Below are 12059 nucleotides of genomic sequence, written 5' to 3' on the forward strand. Positions count from 1 at the left end.
GTCAAAAAATGGGAAAATAAATTTCAAATAATGTTTATCATTATGTAAGTTATTTTTTAAGGTAAGGAATTGTGAAATGCCCCATGTGTAACCTATGGGAGTAGCTAAGCACGTGGCTCATACAGTTAACAACGGTCCGAGTCGAACATATGATGCAAGGATTGTGCAGTTTAGCCAGATTGAGAACAGATTGAGTGCCTCCAGTCCATATTTTATTTGTAGATCCATTTACGATTGACACATACGCTTTCTACGAGCCTACTTGTCCTATCTATCACCGCGCGCCCTAGGAGTTATGCTGTGACGGCGATAGCCTCAATCTCAAATAAAACACCGAGGGGTAGCTTTGCAACCGCAACACATGACCGTGCAGGCTTGTGGGAACCGAAGAAATCCGTATAAATGACATTGATAGCTGCAAAGTCGTCCATGCTCTGGAGGAAAACCTAGAAAATCAGAGTTCAATCATCAGTACATATTCTGCGTGAACAACAAATAAATTGCATACGGTGGTCTTGGCTACTTTATCGATGGAGCTGCCGCTAGCTTCAACAACGGCTTTCAGATTAGCGAGTGCTTGCTTCGCTTGTTCCTCCACACCTCCTTCGACGACCTTCGACGTTGCCGGGTTGACTGGGATACAGCCAGATAAGAAGACGAGGTTTCCAGCTTTGATGGCTTGTGAGTATGGGCCTACAGCTCCAGGAGCATCTACAATGCAATTCAGATATATTATGCATCCGATGGGGATGAAATGATTTGTACACACTTGGAGTTGACACAACTGAGAGAGACATTTTACGAGATTGTTGAAGATATCGATACGATGATACACGAGATGATAGAGGAAATTTGAAAAGAGGGCGCGTGCTTTTATGTATGCAGTTAGACGCCAGAAGACGAGCAAGGGCCATTTAAAAGTGAATTCACCTTCTTCAGCTGCATCCCATCTTTGAAGCCGAATACCGGACTAGACTTCTATTTATGGCGACCATGCCGATGCAATACCGGAATTTTTGAGTGGATGACGCGATGACGCTCGAACTTCACGCGCTTTCCGTCGGTCGGAATTGCTGACTGACGGGGGTGTTCTACTCTTAGCGTCTCCTTGTTCAACCTTCATTACAACCACTATGTCTTTCACACTCCTTAGGATCGCTGCATGCAGACGCGCAACCGTACGTTTGCGTCTGTTCGAGTTTCAGTGTTTTACTGACGCGCCTTCAACACGTGCAGACGAAGTTTGCACGGCGGTACGCGACTGCGCCCGAGTCTCCAGTCAAGTCGCAGTCAAACTGGGCCCTATATGTCGCTGGTGCTGGTGCTGCAGGACTTGCCGGCTACGCATATCTTCAAACCAGTGAGAAGGCAACGTCGACGAAGCAGGTTCCTAAGCAAGAGAAGAGCCCTCTCGATCCGAGCAATTTCGTTGACTTTAAACTCAAGAAGGTCGAGCCTTACAATCACAACACTTCAAAGTACGCGTTCTACTGTCTGCATCAGATTCTGCAAGAATACATCTCGTTAATATTTATGCAGGTTCATCTTTGAACTCCCGAACAATGAAGCGTCTCTTTTGCCTGTCGCGTCCTGCGTTGTTGTTAAAGCCTCTGACCCCGAGGCACTCAAGGACAGCAAGGGAAAGCCTGTTATCCGACCCTACACCCCAATCTCCCCATCCAATGCTCCCGGAGAACTCACTTTCTTGATTAAACGGTATCCGCAGGGTCTTGCATCTGTACATATACACAGCTTGAAGCCTGGAGATACTCTGTCCATCAAGGGACCAATTCCTAAATTCGATTACAAGAGTGAGTATTGCTATTTTCATGCTGTTTTGCCAAATTTCTGAGTATTGTCAAGTTCATGAGTTTGACAATGTTGGGCTCATTGGTGGAGGAAGCGGAGTGTAAGTGCGTAAAACCTTGTATCATCGTTCTACCTTACTCACTATGATGTACTTCCAGTACTCCGCTGTACCAGGTTCTAACGCACGCACTTTCTGACCCATCAAACAAGACCAAGTTCACTCTGCTGTTCTCAAACGTCACTGATAAGGATATCTTGCTCCGCGAAGAGTTCGACGCTCTTGCGAAGAAGTTCCCTGAAACCTTAAAAGTTGTCTACTATTTGGATAAAGGCGACAAAGACTGGAAAGGTATTGTTGTCTTGTCTTTAGTCATTTCGCCTGCTCATGTTCTGACGTACAAGATGCTTAGGTGAAACTGGCTACATTAGTAAGGAGGGTGTGAAGAAATACGTAGCCGGACCCGAAGGTGGAGAAAAAGTGAAGATCTTCGTCTGCGGTGAGTACTGAGTTCAGTCAACTTTGGTTCCGCAGCTAAACTTTGCTTTGTAGGTCCTCCTGGTCAGGTTGCTTCCCTTGCGGGCAAGAAGGATGGGATGAAGCAGGGCGAGCTGGGTGGCATTCTCAAGGAACTAGGATATACTGAAGACCAAGTGAGCTTGCCTATTAAATTGCATTGCCGTCTTAGATGTTAATATCCTTAATGCTCCGTTTCAGGTGTTCAAATTTTAGAACCATGCGATTGCTTTCCCAAACCGGAACGTAGACGCCCAGCCATCTGAAAATCTGGAAGGGTAGTACTTAATTTAAGATAGTATCTGTTATCTAAGATGAGCACAAAAATCTAATGGAATGAGTTCGTTGCACTGGATGATGCACTGTGAATGAGTGTACTTAAGGCTCTTTCCTTTTCGGGAAGGTAGCCATTCGTCAGTGCAGGTCAGTTGGTGCACCTCTTGTTACTTGCATCCCTTGACGGAGCCTCCTCCGTTCCATACCTCTCCTTCTGCTCTTATAGACGTGTGCTGCTGTCTGCTGGACATAGTCCCTCAGCGTGGCACAGAAATTACGACCCTTCCAGTACAAGCCTGAGTAACGATTCTTTGCCCCTACCGCTCGGTTCCGTTAAAATGGTGACCACCATCGACGACAACGACTCGCACGACTTGCATATACAGCCAAGTAACTCAGCAACCCAGCCAACGGCAAGTAATTCTTCGGGCGTTTCGAGTGCTGTTAACCCTAGGACCTTCTACGGGAGTGGCTCTTCGACCGTACATAATAGGCATACGACGGGCAATGTGCAGTCAAATGTGAATGTACAAGCACCAACGGTGTCTCCTCCAGCATTGCCAAAGCGGCAGCAGACTATTGCTGGTTCGTCGCACACGACATACGTTCCGCCGACTGTGGCCTCTTTCGGAGGAGACTATCGTGAGCCGGTGCTAGTCCCACCAGACGATGACGAGCGAATGCCAGGAAACTCCTCGTCGAACCAGTTCGATCGGAATGCTGGTTCGAATGTCTGGCCGACGACGTTTGGCGAGTCGAATTTCGGAACCCCGGATTGGAGTGGTCAGTCTAACTTCAATGCTCGTCTTACGCCTGCGCACAATTGGGGTACTGAGGGAGACATGGGGTTGATCGAGGACGCGTTTGGTGCGGAGCCACCGATAGATGGACGGGACACGACTGCAGAGCGTCGTTGGTGGGATAAAAACATACCCAGCTGGATACAACGTCCCGGTCCTGGCATGCTTCCGCCACTCCTTGCAGACACACTGCATCACCCCGACCACTCGCTCGTTAGTGTCACTGTCACTCCGCCAGATATTTCAGCAGGTGCAATACCTGGTGGAAGCTCTAGTGCGGGTTCATCCGCATCCAATTCTCCTCCCCCAGGATCCACGTCTGGTACACACAGCCGTTCATCGAGCGCGTCCATCCCTGCTCCGCCAACAGCCGAAGAGCTGCGGGAAGCGGTTCCGCACCCCCACGCGTATTATTGCAGACGACATAACGGATGGGTATTGCTCCTTTGGCGAACGTCGAGCCTGCTCCCACCCCTTGCGCCGTCATTTACCAACAACCTGCATCCGCCGTTGCCTGACCAGGACCGTCGGAAGCTGACGCAGAATTGTCTGGAGTCACCTGTCGGGCGACCGCAAAACAAGACCCATCACTTTCATCGTTACGAGAAGGCTGTCGATGCGGCGCACATATCGCCTAAATACTCACCGCGCGCATGGGAAAGAGCCGAGCGCTCAAAGCAGTCCCGAAGACGCATGACGATCGGCTCAGACGACCTAGACTCCGAAGTGGTTGCGGCTGCGGTTAGTGGGGATTTGCAAAGCGAGCGTATGACACAAATGGTTACGGACGCGAAGGAAGAGGAGGAAACGCACTACCTGCTAGACCTTTATGTCTGTTGCCAATGCTCGTTCTATGTCGTCGTCTCCGACGTGATCCCCAGCGTTATTCCTTACAAAACACTTGATGGGTTCGTTGCAGAGAAAAACAGTCATCCGTCTGTTGGGAAAACGGAACAACAATCCGTACATGCGGCTTGGGAGACGGTTATCACGTATGCTAATCCATTGTTTCCGGATTCATCATTTAACCCTATTAATTTATTTTAGGATCATGGAAAACAAGCTCTGGAAGGGCAATAATAAAATGCTTTCCGTTGGCGGAAAGGCGTTTTCCTCGAAAGTGGGATGGAGTAACAATGTGTTAGTCCATCAATATATTTGTTCTGTCTTACATGTCCTTATCATTGTATTCATCCAGACAGAAGCTCTTTGAATCTATTGGCTTCAAGATGATAATGTCTTCTCCCAAAGAAGGCATGGCTTCTGTTCCAATGCTACAGCCTCCTGATACAGATGTATCGAACGAGGTTGGCCGATTGAACCGCGACCGCCTTTTGCGTGCATGGGTGGAGATAGGTGCAATTCTTGCGGATTTCCGCCGCCGTTTCCGTGCGTACTGTAAAGCTCTTTCATCTTGTCACGCCCTCACACTCGTCCATTTATTTTTTGATACGTAACCGCATTCAGCGAACGTAACAAAAGACTACACTCCGCATAGGCTGTGGGTTAAGACTGAGAATGCCCGCGAATTTTACCAAACTGCTATTGGTGCTCACGCAGACCAAAGTTAGTTGGTTCAGCCTTGTTCATCATTCCAGACTGATTTGTCTTTGCTAGTCAAGCGCGGACAACTACCCGATGCGTTACAAGAGGCTCACCTGTTTGATTCGGATTGGGACAAGCTCGGCATGACACCTTCGACGTATGACAGCGGTAAGTCTACTTAATTCTCTTCATATGTGCGATGCAAACCAGGCTTATCATGAAACAGAGCTCCTCCATTTCGCCTACCTCGCCCAATGCCGCTGTGACCCACAGAACACTCCTGAGTATTTCCAGGCTCTCAGTAACGTCGTGGATGCACTGCGTAGTGTCATGCAATCTCCTTCATCCCTCGAGACTTTACTTGCTTCAGAAAGGTCACGCGGTCGCTTCACTGTTTCGGATGTGCAAACGGCTATCCGAACTCTAGGTTTTGGCGCTGACAACGACCTGCGGGTGGACTATGACGAAGACGTTGACGAGCATTTCCTGCAAAGTGCGTGGCGTGACGCGGTTCGGCGTTCCTGGAGAGAACACGATGGTGCATCCCGACGTCGTGACCTTAACGAGGCATTCCGGATCCTTGCGGAAAGCCGACGCAGTTTGGAGCTAGTGAAAGCGTTTGAAGATGACCAGATCAACGGCATGACGCCTGATAAAGCGTATAGCACACTCGAAGTACCGATGGGTGTTGATGAGGAGATGCTTATTACTGTGTATAATATGCGTGTCGAAGATCAGCCTTCGTCGCTGAACAAAATGCGTGAAGCAATGCGCGTGATCGCCGAGTTCACGTATAGTGAACGGTTGCAGAGGTTCCTCGAGACCGGTAACGATCGTAAGTAATAAGTATATCATTCTTTGGACCGTTACTGAGTCTCTTGTCCTTCAAGCTGGCGTGGTTGTTGCTCAGACAAGGCCAGAATGGCCACGGGGTCTGAACCAATTAGGAAACACCTGTTATTTAAACTCGTTACTGCAGTACTTCTATACGATCAAGGATCTTCGAGATGCCATCGCTCCTCTTGCAGTCGAGGATAAATTCACGGACAGTGACAAACTCAAGGATGATGATCTGAAAAATCATCGCGTTGGCGGACGTATGGTCTCAAGATTTGAAGTCGTTCGATCGCGAAAATGTCAGTTTCCATTACGTTGTACGCGATGTGTGTACATGAATTTTCTGACATATTCTTTAGTTGTTTCTCAACTGGCAAACCTGTTCATGCAGCTTGAAAATAGCGAAACACCTGCGGTCACGCCCACGCTTGAGCTTGCCAAACTTGCTCTCGTTACGTCCAAGGACGAAGAGGAGGACGACCCTGAACGAGTAGGGACAGACTCTTCTCACAGCACGGATGCCACACTAGTAGACGAGCCTGCGCCTCTCAGAGAAAATTCGTCATCTCAACCGAAGTCTCCCTCACCAAGTGGCTCTTCAGTACTAGGTAAGCGTCCAAGGAGCTTTGGGCGAAGAAAGTCCGCGGAGGGTGCACCCACAGAAGACCAGGATAAGGACAAGGATGGCTATGTCCTGGTGTCTAAACCGTCAGGTTCAAACACCCCTGTGACTGCAACCCCGGATGCAGAAGGAGATGTGCAGATGTCTGAACCAGGAACTGCTACGCAAAGTGCAGTGACGACAAAAGCGCCTCCTCTCCCGCCTCGTCCCCTCAAGGCGCCCCAGTACTCGGGCTCGGAAATGCTGTTTGGTAGACAACACGACGTTGCGGAGTGCATGGACAACTGCATGTTCCAGATCGAGACTGCGCTTCTTCGATTTGGCGAATTGATAGGGCCTGATGACAGCAGTAAGAGGAGTATCGTCAAAAGGTATGTTCTGAACCCACTTCGCGCGAGATAGTATTGGTGCTTATTATGATTCACGATGTAGCCTATTTTATGGCAAGATCCGTCAACGGCTTTCGGTTCCTCCAGATGCGAAGAAATCAAAATCATCTATGCATGAGCGGGAAGACTACTTCTCACATCTACCCGTAAACGTGTCGGAAGAAAGCTTCGATCTATATGACGGTCTTAGCGGGTATTTCGCTATGGAGGATGATGTCGACTTTGAAGGGACTCGAGCCAAGATGAACGTCAGCCTCGTTGAATTACCGCCTATCCTACATATTCAACTTCAGGTCCGTATGAAATCGTCTACTTGATTTCCGTGATGCTCATTTGAGACTTCTGTTTTCAGCGCGTACAATTCAATCGGGATACACTCCAGCCATACAAGTCGCACGCATATGTCAAGTTCGGCGAGACGATTTGCATGGATCGTTTCCTGGATGATGCGCCAGCCGAAAAGAAAGCGAAAGCCAAGGAGATCCAAGCCGAACTAACTGCATGTCGAGACCGTATTCATCACTTGACACAAGACAAAGTAAGATAGACGTTGTATCTTCTCGATTGACAACTAACCAGGAACCCCACTGCTAGCACGCTCCTTTTGAACAAAGCCTTGATGACTCGTACAATTTCCTCTCGAAGCAAACCGCGCTCGACCTGCCAGATGCAACAGACGAGCTTAAGAATTTCTTGCTTTCCGAGAAGGAGGTCGTTGCACGAGAGATCGCAGAGCGACGCGCTCGGATCGGCGAACTGAAAACTCAACTAGAGGACGTGTGGCGAGGCGAGCAACGAGCGGAATACGAGTTGACAAGCGTATTTGTCCATCGTGGTTCTTCACCAACGTTCGGTCATTACTTCGTGTATCAGCGCTGGCTACCGGATCACCCAGATGAATGGTTCAAATACAATGACTCGGATGTGAGCGTTGTGGATAAGTCAGAGGTTTTAGCAGATACGACAGGAAGCACTGCAAACCCTTACTTGGTATGTCTCTATCTATCTTCATACCACGATCAGTCAACTGACTCTTTATCAAAAGCTGGTCTTTGCGCGTAAAGGAACACAGGTGATCCAAACCGTGAGCAGGGCAGATTCTATGACTGTCGACTAGAGAAAAGATATCATAATTTCGGACATTCTATGTTACCCTCCCTTTTTAACTTGCAATCTTGGTGGCGTTCAACAATATTCCCCTGCATCAATTTTGGAATTCATTCTCCTTATACTCCGCAATACGTACTGCTATCACGACATGCTCTCCACGACGTATATATGTATTCCTTACGAGTCTGGAAATCGAGTAGTCTTTGCATCAGAGTGCTGATTCCCAATCTCATATAGCGTTTGTCCTGAACCGCATTTCTTTGCTCCACAGTCATTCCTTCTCCACGCTCCAGTGTGATCTTGGGAAGTGAGAGGCTCCAGAACCCCAAAGCACATAAAGTAACGCAGGAAGCCGATCAATAAGGTTCGACTGGATGTGGCGTGCAGAAGGAGACGCGTATTCCTCAAGCCTCGTGGATTGTCCACCTTGACATCTATAGTTCCTAAATATTGTTCCACACGAGCCAAAGAAGTGCTTTCACGTACCTCACCCGACAGACAGCAGTCTAGACCCAGGCAACGCGAACATTATTCCTCTGGCGGCGCTTGGTTTGCTTCAGATACATCGCTCTGGGTCTGACCTTCGGTTGTCGTCTCCGTGGCTGGCTGAGCAGCCTCGAGGCCTTCGAGTATTCCATCCAGTCGTTCATTGAGCCGATCAAGGCTGTTTTCCATCCGTTCTACCACCAACTCTGCGTCGTTTAACTGTGCTAGAATTTCAGCAACATCCTTCTCTGAGCTTTCCTCTGCCTGCTCGGAATTTATCATAGCATCGAGACGTGCAAGTTCAGCGTCAGATGGGAGTCCGTTGTATCCGTTTGTGTCCTTCGAGTTCGAATTCATGGTGAGGAGGTCGTTGACATGGGATGTTATTACGGACGAATAACTTTGGGTCGGATTAAGATGCGACCTGCGTGGGAGTATTTCCTAAGTGGGTGAGCTTTATTAGATGTGGTCATCCTGAGCTGAGATGATGACCTGAAAAATCAAAACTTGATCCGCAGCGATTATACAGAGCCTCGTGCTTAAACGCTTATATCTCCATCCAGTGGGCGCAGGCCCATATAGGTTGAGATGCATCTACAATGGACCTGAGACGTACCTCTCCTTCTTCCCTCTCAATATGTGCTCTCCTGGCCTCAAGCTGCTGCTTGCAACGTTGCCAACGCTGCTTAAATACTTCGTAGCTATCGCTTTGCTGTACTATGGGACTTTGAAATACTTTGACTTTGAACTCCGCTGGCCTCTATATTGTAAAGTCTTGGCCAGTCTTGGGTTGATTATCGCCTCCACATTGGTGCAGGTGAAATGGGGGCAGCTGCGGAACAAATGGGCAGCAAGGAGACTCGGCGCAGTCCTTCCGCCTGTTATCAAAGGCCGTCTACCCGGCAACGTGGATACTCTGCGCACGGTTTTCGAGCACGAGAGAACCGGATATACAGGTAAGCATTGCTAGTTGCGATTGCACACATCAGCCGTTGACATGACTTCCGTGCTGAATATAGGTGATTTCCTCCTGATCCATATAAAAGATCTTGGTTGGACGTTCAACTGGAGAATTTTCGGGATGGATGACGTTAATATATGATCGTTTGTGTATTACCACGCTCAAGCTGACTGTACATAAATAGATTGTCACGGTAGAACCTGAACACATCAAGGTTAGTTATCTTATAGGCTAAATTCAATCCGTTGTTTACCCTATTTTCATTTCCTTAGGCCATATTAGCTACGGAGTTTGATAACTTTGAGAGAGGTACCCCTTCGATTAGATCGTGTTTATTATATTCTACCTTCTTTATTCTGACATGTATTCATGTAGGTGATACCTTCAAGGACGTTATGCAAAGCGTTCTCGGAGACGGTGTCTTCAACGCGGATGGGGATATGTGGAAGTACGTGAACGGACAAGCATGTCAAAAAATAAATTCATTAAATTGACAAACTTCAGATTCCATCGATCAATGACGCGTCCATTCTTTTCGAGGGATCGCATTTCGCATTTTGAAATCTTCGGAAGGCACGCAGATGAGGCTGTAGCTCTACTGAATGCACGCATGCGTGAAGGCCAAGCGGTTGATATTCAAGACCTCGTCGGACGTTTCACATTAGACAGCGCAACGGAGTTCCTCTTCGGACACTGTGTACACGTCCTCCGCGCAGGCCTACCTTACTCTCCCAACCTCACATTGTCTCAAGAAAAGAACGAACAACCACGGGATACGGCTTCTGTGTTCGCGGAGGCGTTCAAAAATGCGCAGTTAGTTGTTGCATTGCGCTCACGCGTGGGCGATTTGTGGCCATTGTTCGAATTTTGGAAGGATAAGACGAAAGATTCCATGAAGATCGTCGACGCGTTTATCGAACCAATCTTACAGGATGCAGTTGCTAAACGAAAAGGACCTGTTTCGAGCTTTACTAGTAAAAAGGAAATTGAGGAAGGAGAGACTTTATTAGATCACTTGATCAATTTCACGAGTGGTGGGTGCTATCCAGACTATGGTCATGAAAACTAAGAGCCGATACCCCCTGTTTGTTAGATACAAAGATTCTGAAGGACGAGATCATTAACATTATGATTGCGGGTCGAGATACCGTCAGTTTACCTCATGTTAACCATTCCGCTCTTGCTAAATATGATATAGACGGCAGCAACATTGACATTTGCAATGTATTGCCTCGCTATGTATCCGAACGTGATGAAACGGTTGCGAGATGAAATTCTGTCTGTCGTCGGAAAGGAGCGCAATCCGACTTATGGTGACTTGAAGGAAATGAAGTATTTGAGGGCTTTTATAAATGGTAGGCGGCACGCAGTTCCTCGTAGAGACGAGTCAATGATCTTTTGGATACTGATAGAGGTATTGAGATTATATCCGCCTGTGTAAGTTACTTTGTTCCTGCGACGCTTTGTCAGCTCGCTCCGGTATTCTAACGCTCAGCTTGTTCCTACCAACCAAGGCCATTCAACATGCGCCAGTCAATAAAAGCTACTACATTGCCAAATAAGACACCCGGTGCAAGGCCCTGGTATGTACCTGCGCACTGCGGGTAAGCACAAAACCTTATTGTTACAGTCGCAAAGCTGGATCTGACTCTTTAATCGTAGTATCTCATACTCCGTCCTTCTCATGCATCGTCGGGCGGATTTGTGGGGACCTGACGGTAAGCTATATCCCAAAAATCACCCCGTCATGACTTTGAAAATAACTTAAAATTTTCCAGCACACGAATTCGACCCAGACCGATTCCTCGATTATCGCCTACACAAGTACCTCACACCCAACCCATTTATCTTCCTTCCCTTCAATGCAGGTCCGCGTATCTGTCTCGGCCAGCAATTTGCATACAACGAAGTGGGCTTTATGCTCATTCGTCTCTTACAAGCTTTCGACAATGTTTCTCTTGCGGAGGATGCACAGCCCGAGGATTCGCTCCCGCCACCAGAATGGACTAAGGCGGTCGGGGAGAGGAAGAGTGTGGAGAAGTTGTGGCCAAAGAGTCATTTGACATTGTACATAAAGGTAGGTCATATTCCTTTCTCTGTTGACTTTATGTCTGTGTGCAGTGCCAAATATTTATTGAATTATACAGGGCGGTCTGTGGATCCGACTTCACGAAGCACCCGCACATGAATCTGTCTGAGAATCCGAGATAATTTCGTTTCGCTCCCGTCTTTTTCATGGCGCACATTACCCGTGCCAGTCATCTTGATAAATATAAATGTATGAACAAGTATTTGGTGTATGCCAGGTAACAAAAGCCAAGGAATCAAGAAAAAAGGGACAAATAGTATGTGTGCCTATTGAGAACGGCAAGATGAAGGTAGGAGTTAAGCGAATGCAAATGAATCGAAAACCCTGTGTAAGTATATGCATAACTCAAAAATTCATGCAACGATCAATGCGTTTTGCCTATTTGTATGTAACTTCACAGATCCTCAGCGTATATAGAAATACAATGAAAAACTACGCATTGGTGCCTTCTATTACATTTAAATGTAAAATATGAGAATTGGTATGGGGGATGCTTTCCACACACGTTCACGCTCACTCCCGACCTCACAAAGCAAGTCTGGCAGAAGTTCATTTCTCGCTCTACAAGCATTCGGATTCCGACACTCACATTGAACCTAGAGCGTTACAAACTCCAATCCA

The 12059-nt window shown here is 47.7% G+C and overlaps 5 protein-coding genes across 5 annotated transcripts in view; 3 read left to right on the plus strand and 2 right to left on the minus strand.

The window, feature by feature from the left end:
- FOMMEDRAFT_105566 (YjgF-like protein) overlaps positions 1-891 on the minus strand; it is a gene marked incomplete at its 3' end in the record, with an annotated part of 2350 nt that extends 1459 nt beyond the window's left edge. Inside the window, exons 1-2 of the mRNA XM_007265036.1 lie at positions 770-891; positions 509-711 (exon numbers count right to left, since the gene is read on the minus strand). Coding sequence (XP_007265098.1) covers positions 509-711; positions 770-797 — 231 coding nt within the window. The 5' untranslated portion in view covers positions 798-891. The remainder of the gene's footprint in view (positions 1-508; positions 712-769) is intronic.
- A 206-nt stretch (positions 892-1097) lies between these two features.
- On the plus strand, positions 1098-2672 carry FOMMEDRAFT_18903 (cytochrome-b5 reductase). Its single transcript, XM_007265037.1, has 8 exons — positions 1098-1178; positions 1237-1478; positions 1540-1811; positions 1864-1909; positions 1968-2158; positions 2220-2306; positions 2360-2460; positions 2525-2672. Exons 1-8 carry the CDS (start codon positions 1134-1136, stop codon positions 2537-2539), a joined length of 999 nt encoding a protein of 332 aa, XP_007265099.1. The 5' UTR covers positions 1098-1133; the 3' UTR covers positions 2540-2672.
- A 769-nt stretch (positions 2673-3441) lies between these two features.
- FOMMEDRAFT_83758 (cysteine proteinase) lies at positions 3442-7909 on the plus strand (the record flags this gene model as incomplete). The annotated part of the gene is made up of 12 exons (XM_007265038.1): positions 3442-4391; positions 4447-4539; positions 4598-4788; positions 4867-4965; positions 5017-5112; positions 5171-5779; positions 5835-6080; positions 6141-6774; positions 6836-7085; positions 7145-7330; positions 7387-7782; positions 7838-7909. The coding sequence occupies 12 exons, from the start codon at positions 3442-3444 to the stop codon at positions 7907-7909; spliced, it is 3822 nt and encodes a 1273-aa protein (XP_007265100.1).
- A 521-nt stretch (positions 7910-8430) lies between these two features.
- Positions 8431-8745, minus strand: FOMMEDRAFT_154575 (uncharacterized protein; the record flags this gene model as incomplete). The annotated part of the gene is made up of 1 exon (XM_007265039.1): positions 8431-8745. One exon carries the CDS (start codon positions 8743-8745, stop codon positions 8431-8433), a length of 315 nt encoding a protein of 104 aa, XP_007265101.1.
- Positions 8746-8918: 173 nt separating this feature from the next.
- FOMMEDRAFT_18905 (CYP63 cytochrome P450 monooxygenase-like protein) lies at positions 8919-11678 on the plus strand. Its single transcript, XM_007265040.1, has 13 exons — positions 8919-9344; positions 9408-9478; positions 9534-9563; positions 9622-9658; positions 9725-9797; positions 9854-10383; positions 10443-10498; positions 10548-10704; positions 10762-10786; positions 10864-10953; positions 11012-11067; positions 11128-11426; positions 11497-11678. Exons 1-13 carry the CDS (start codon positions 9026-9028, stop codon positions 11545-11547), a joined length of 1794 nt encoding a protein of 597 aa, XP_007265102.1. The 5' UTR covers positions 8919-9025; the 3' UTR covers positions 11548-11678.
- Positions 11679-12059: the final 381 nt, after the last annotated feature.

This window comes from Fomitiporia mediterranea (genome assembly GCF_000271605.1).
Source record: "Fomitiporia mediterranea MF3/22 unplaced genomic scaffold FOMMEscaffold_5, whole genome shotgun sequence".
Lineage (NCBI taxonomy): Eukaryota > Fungi > Basidiomycota > Agaricomycetes > Hymenochaetales > Hymenochaetaceae > Fomitiporia > Fomitiporia mediterranea.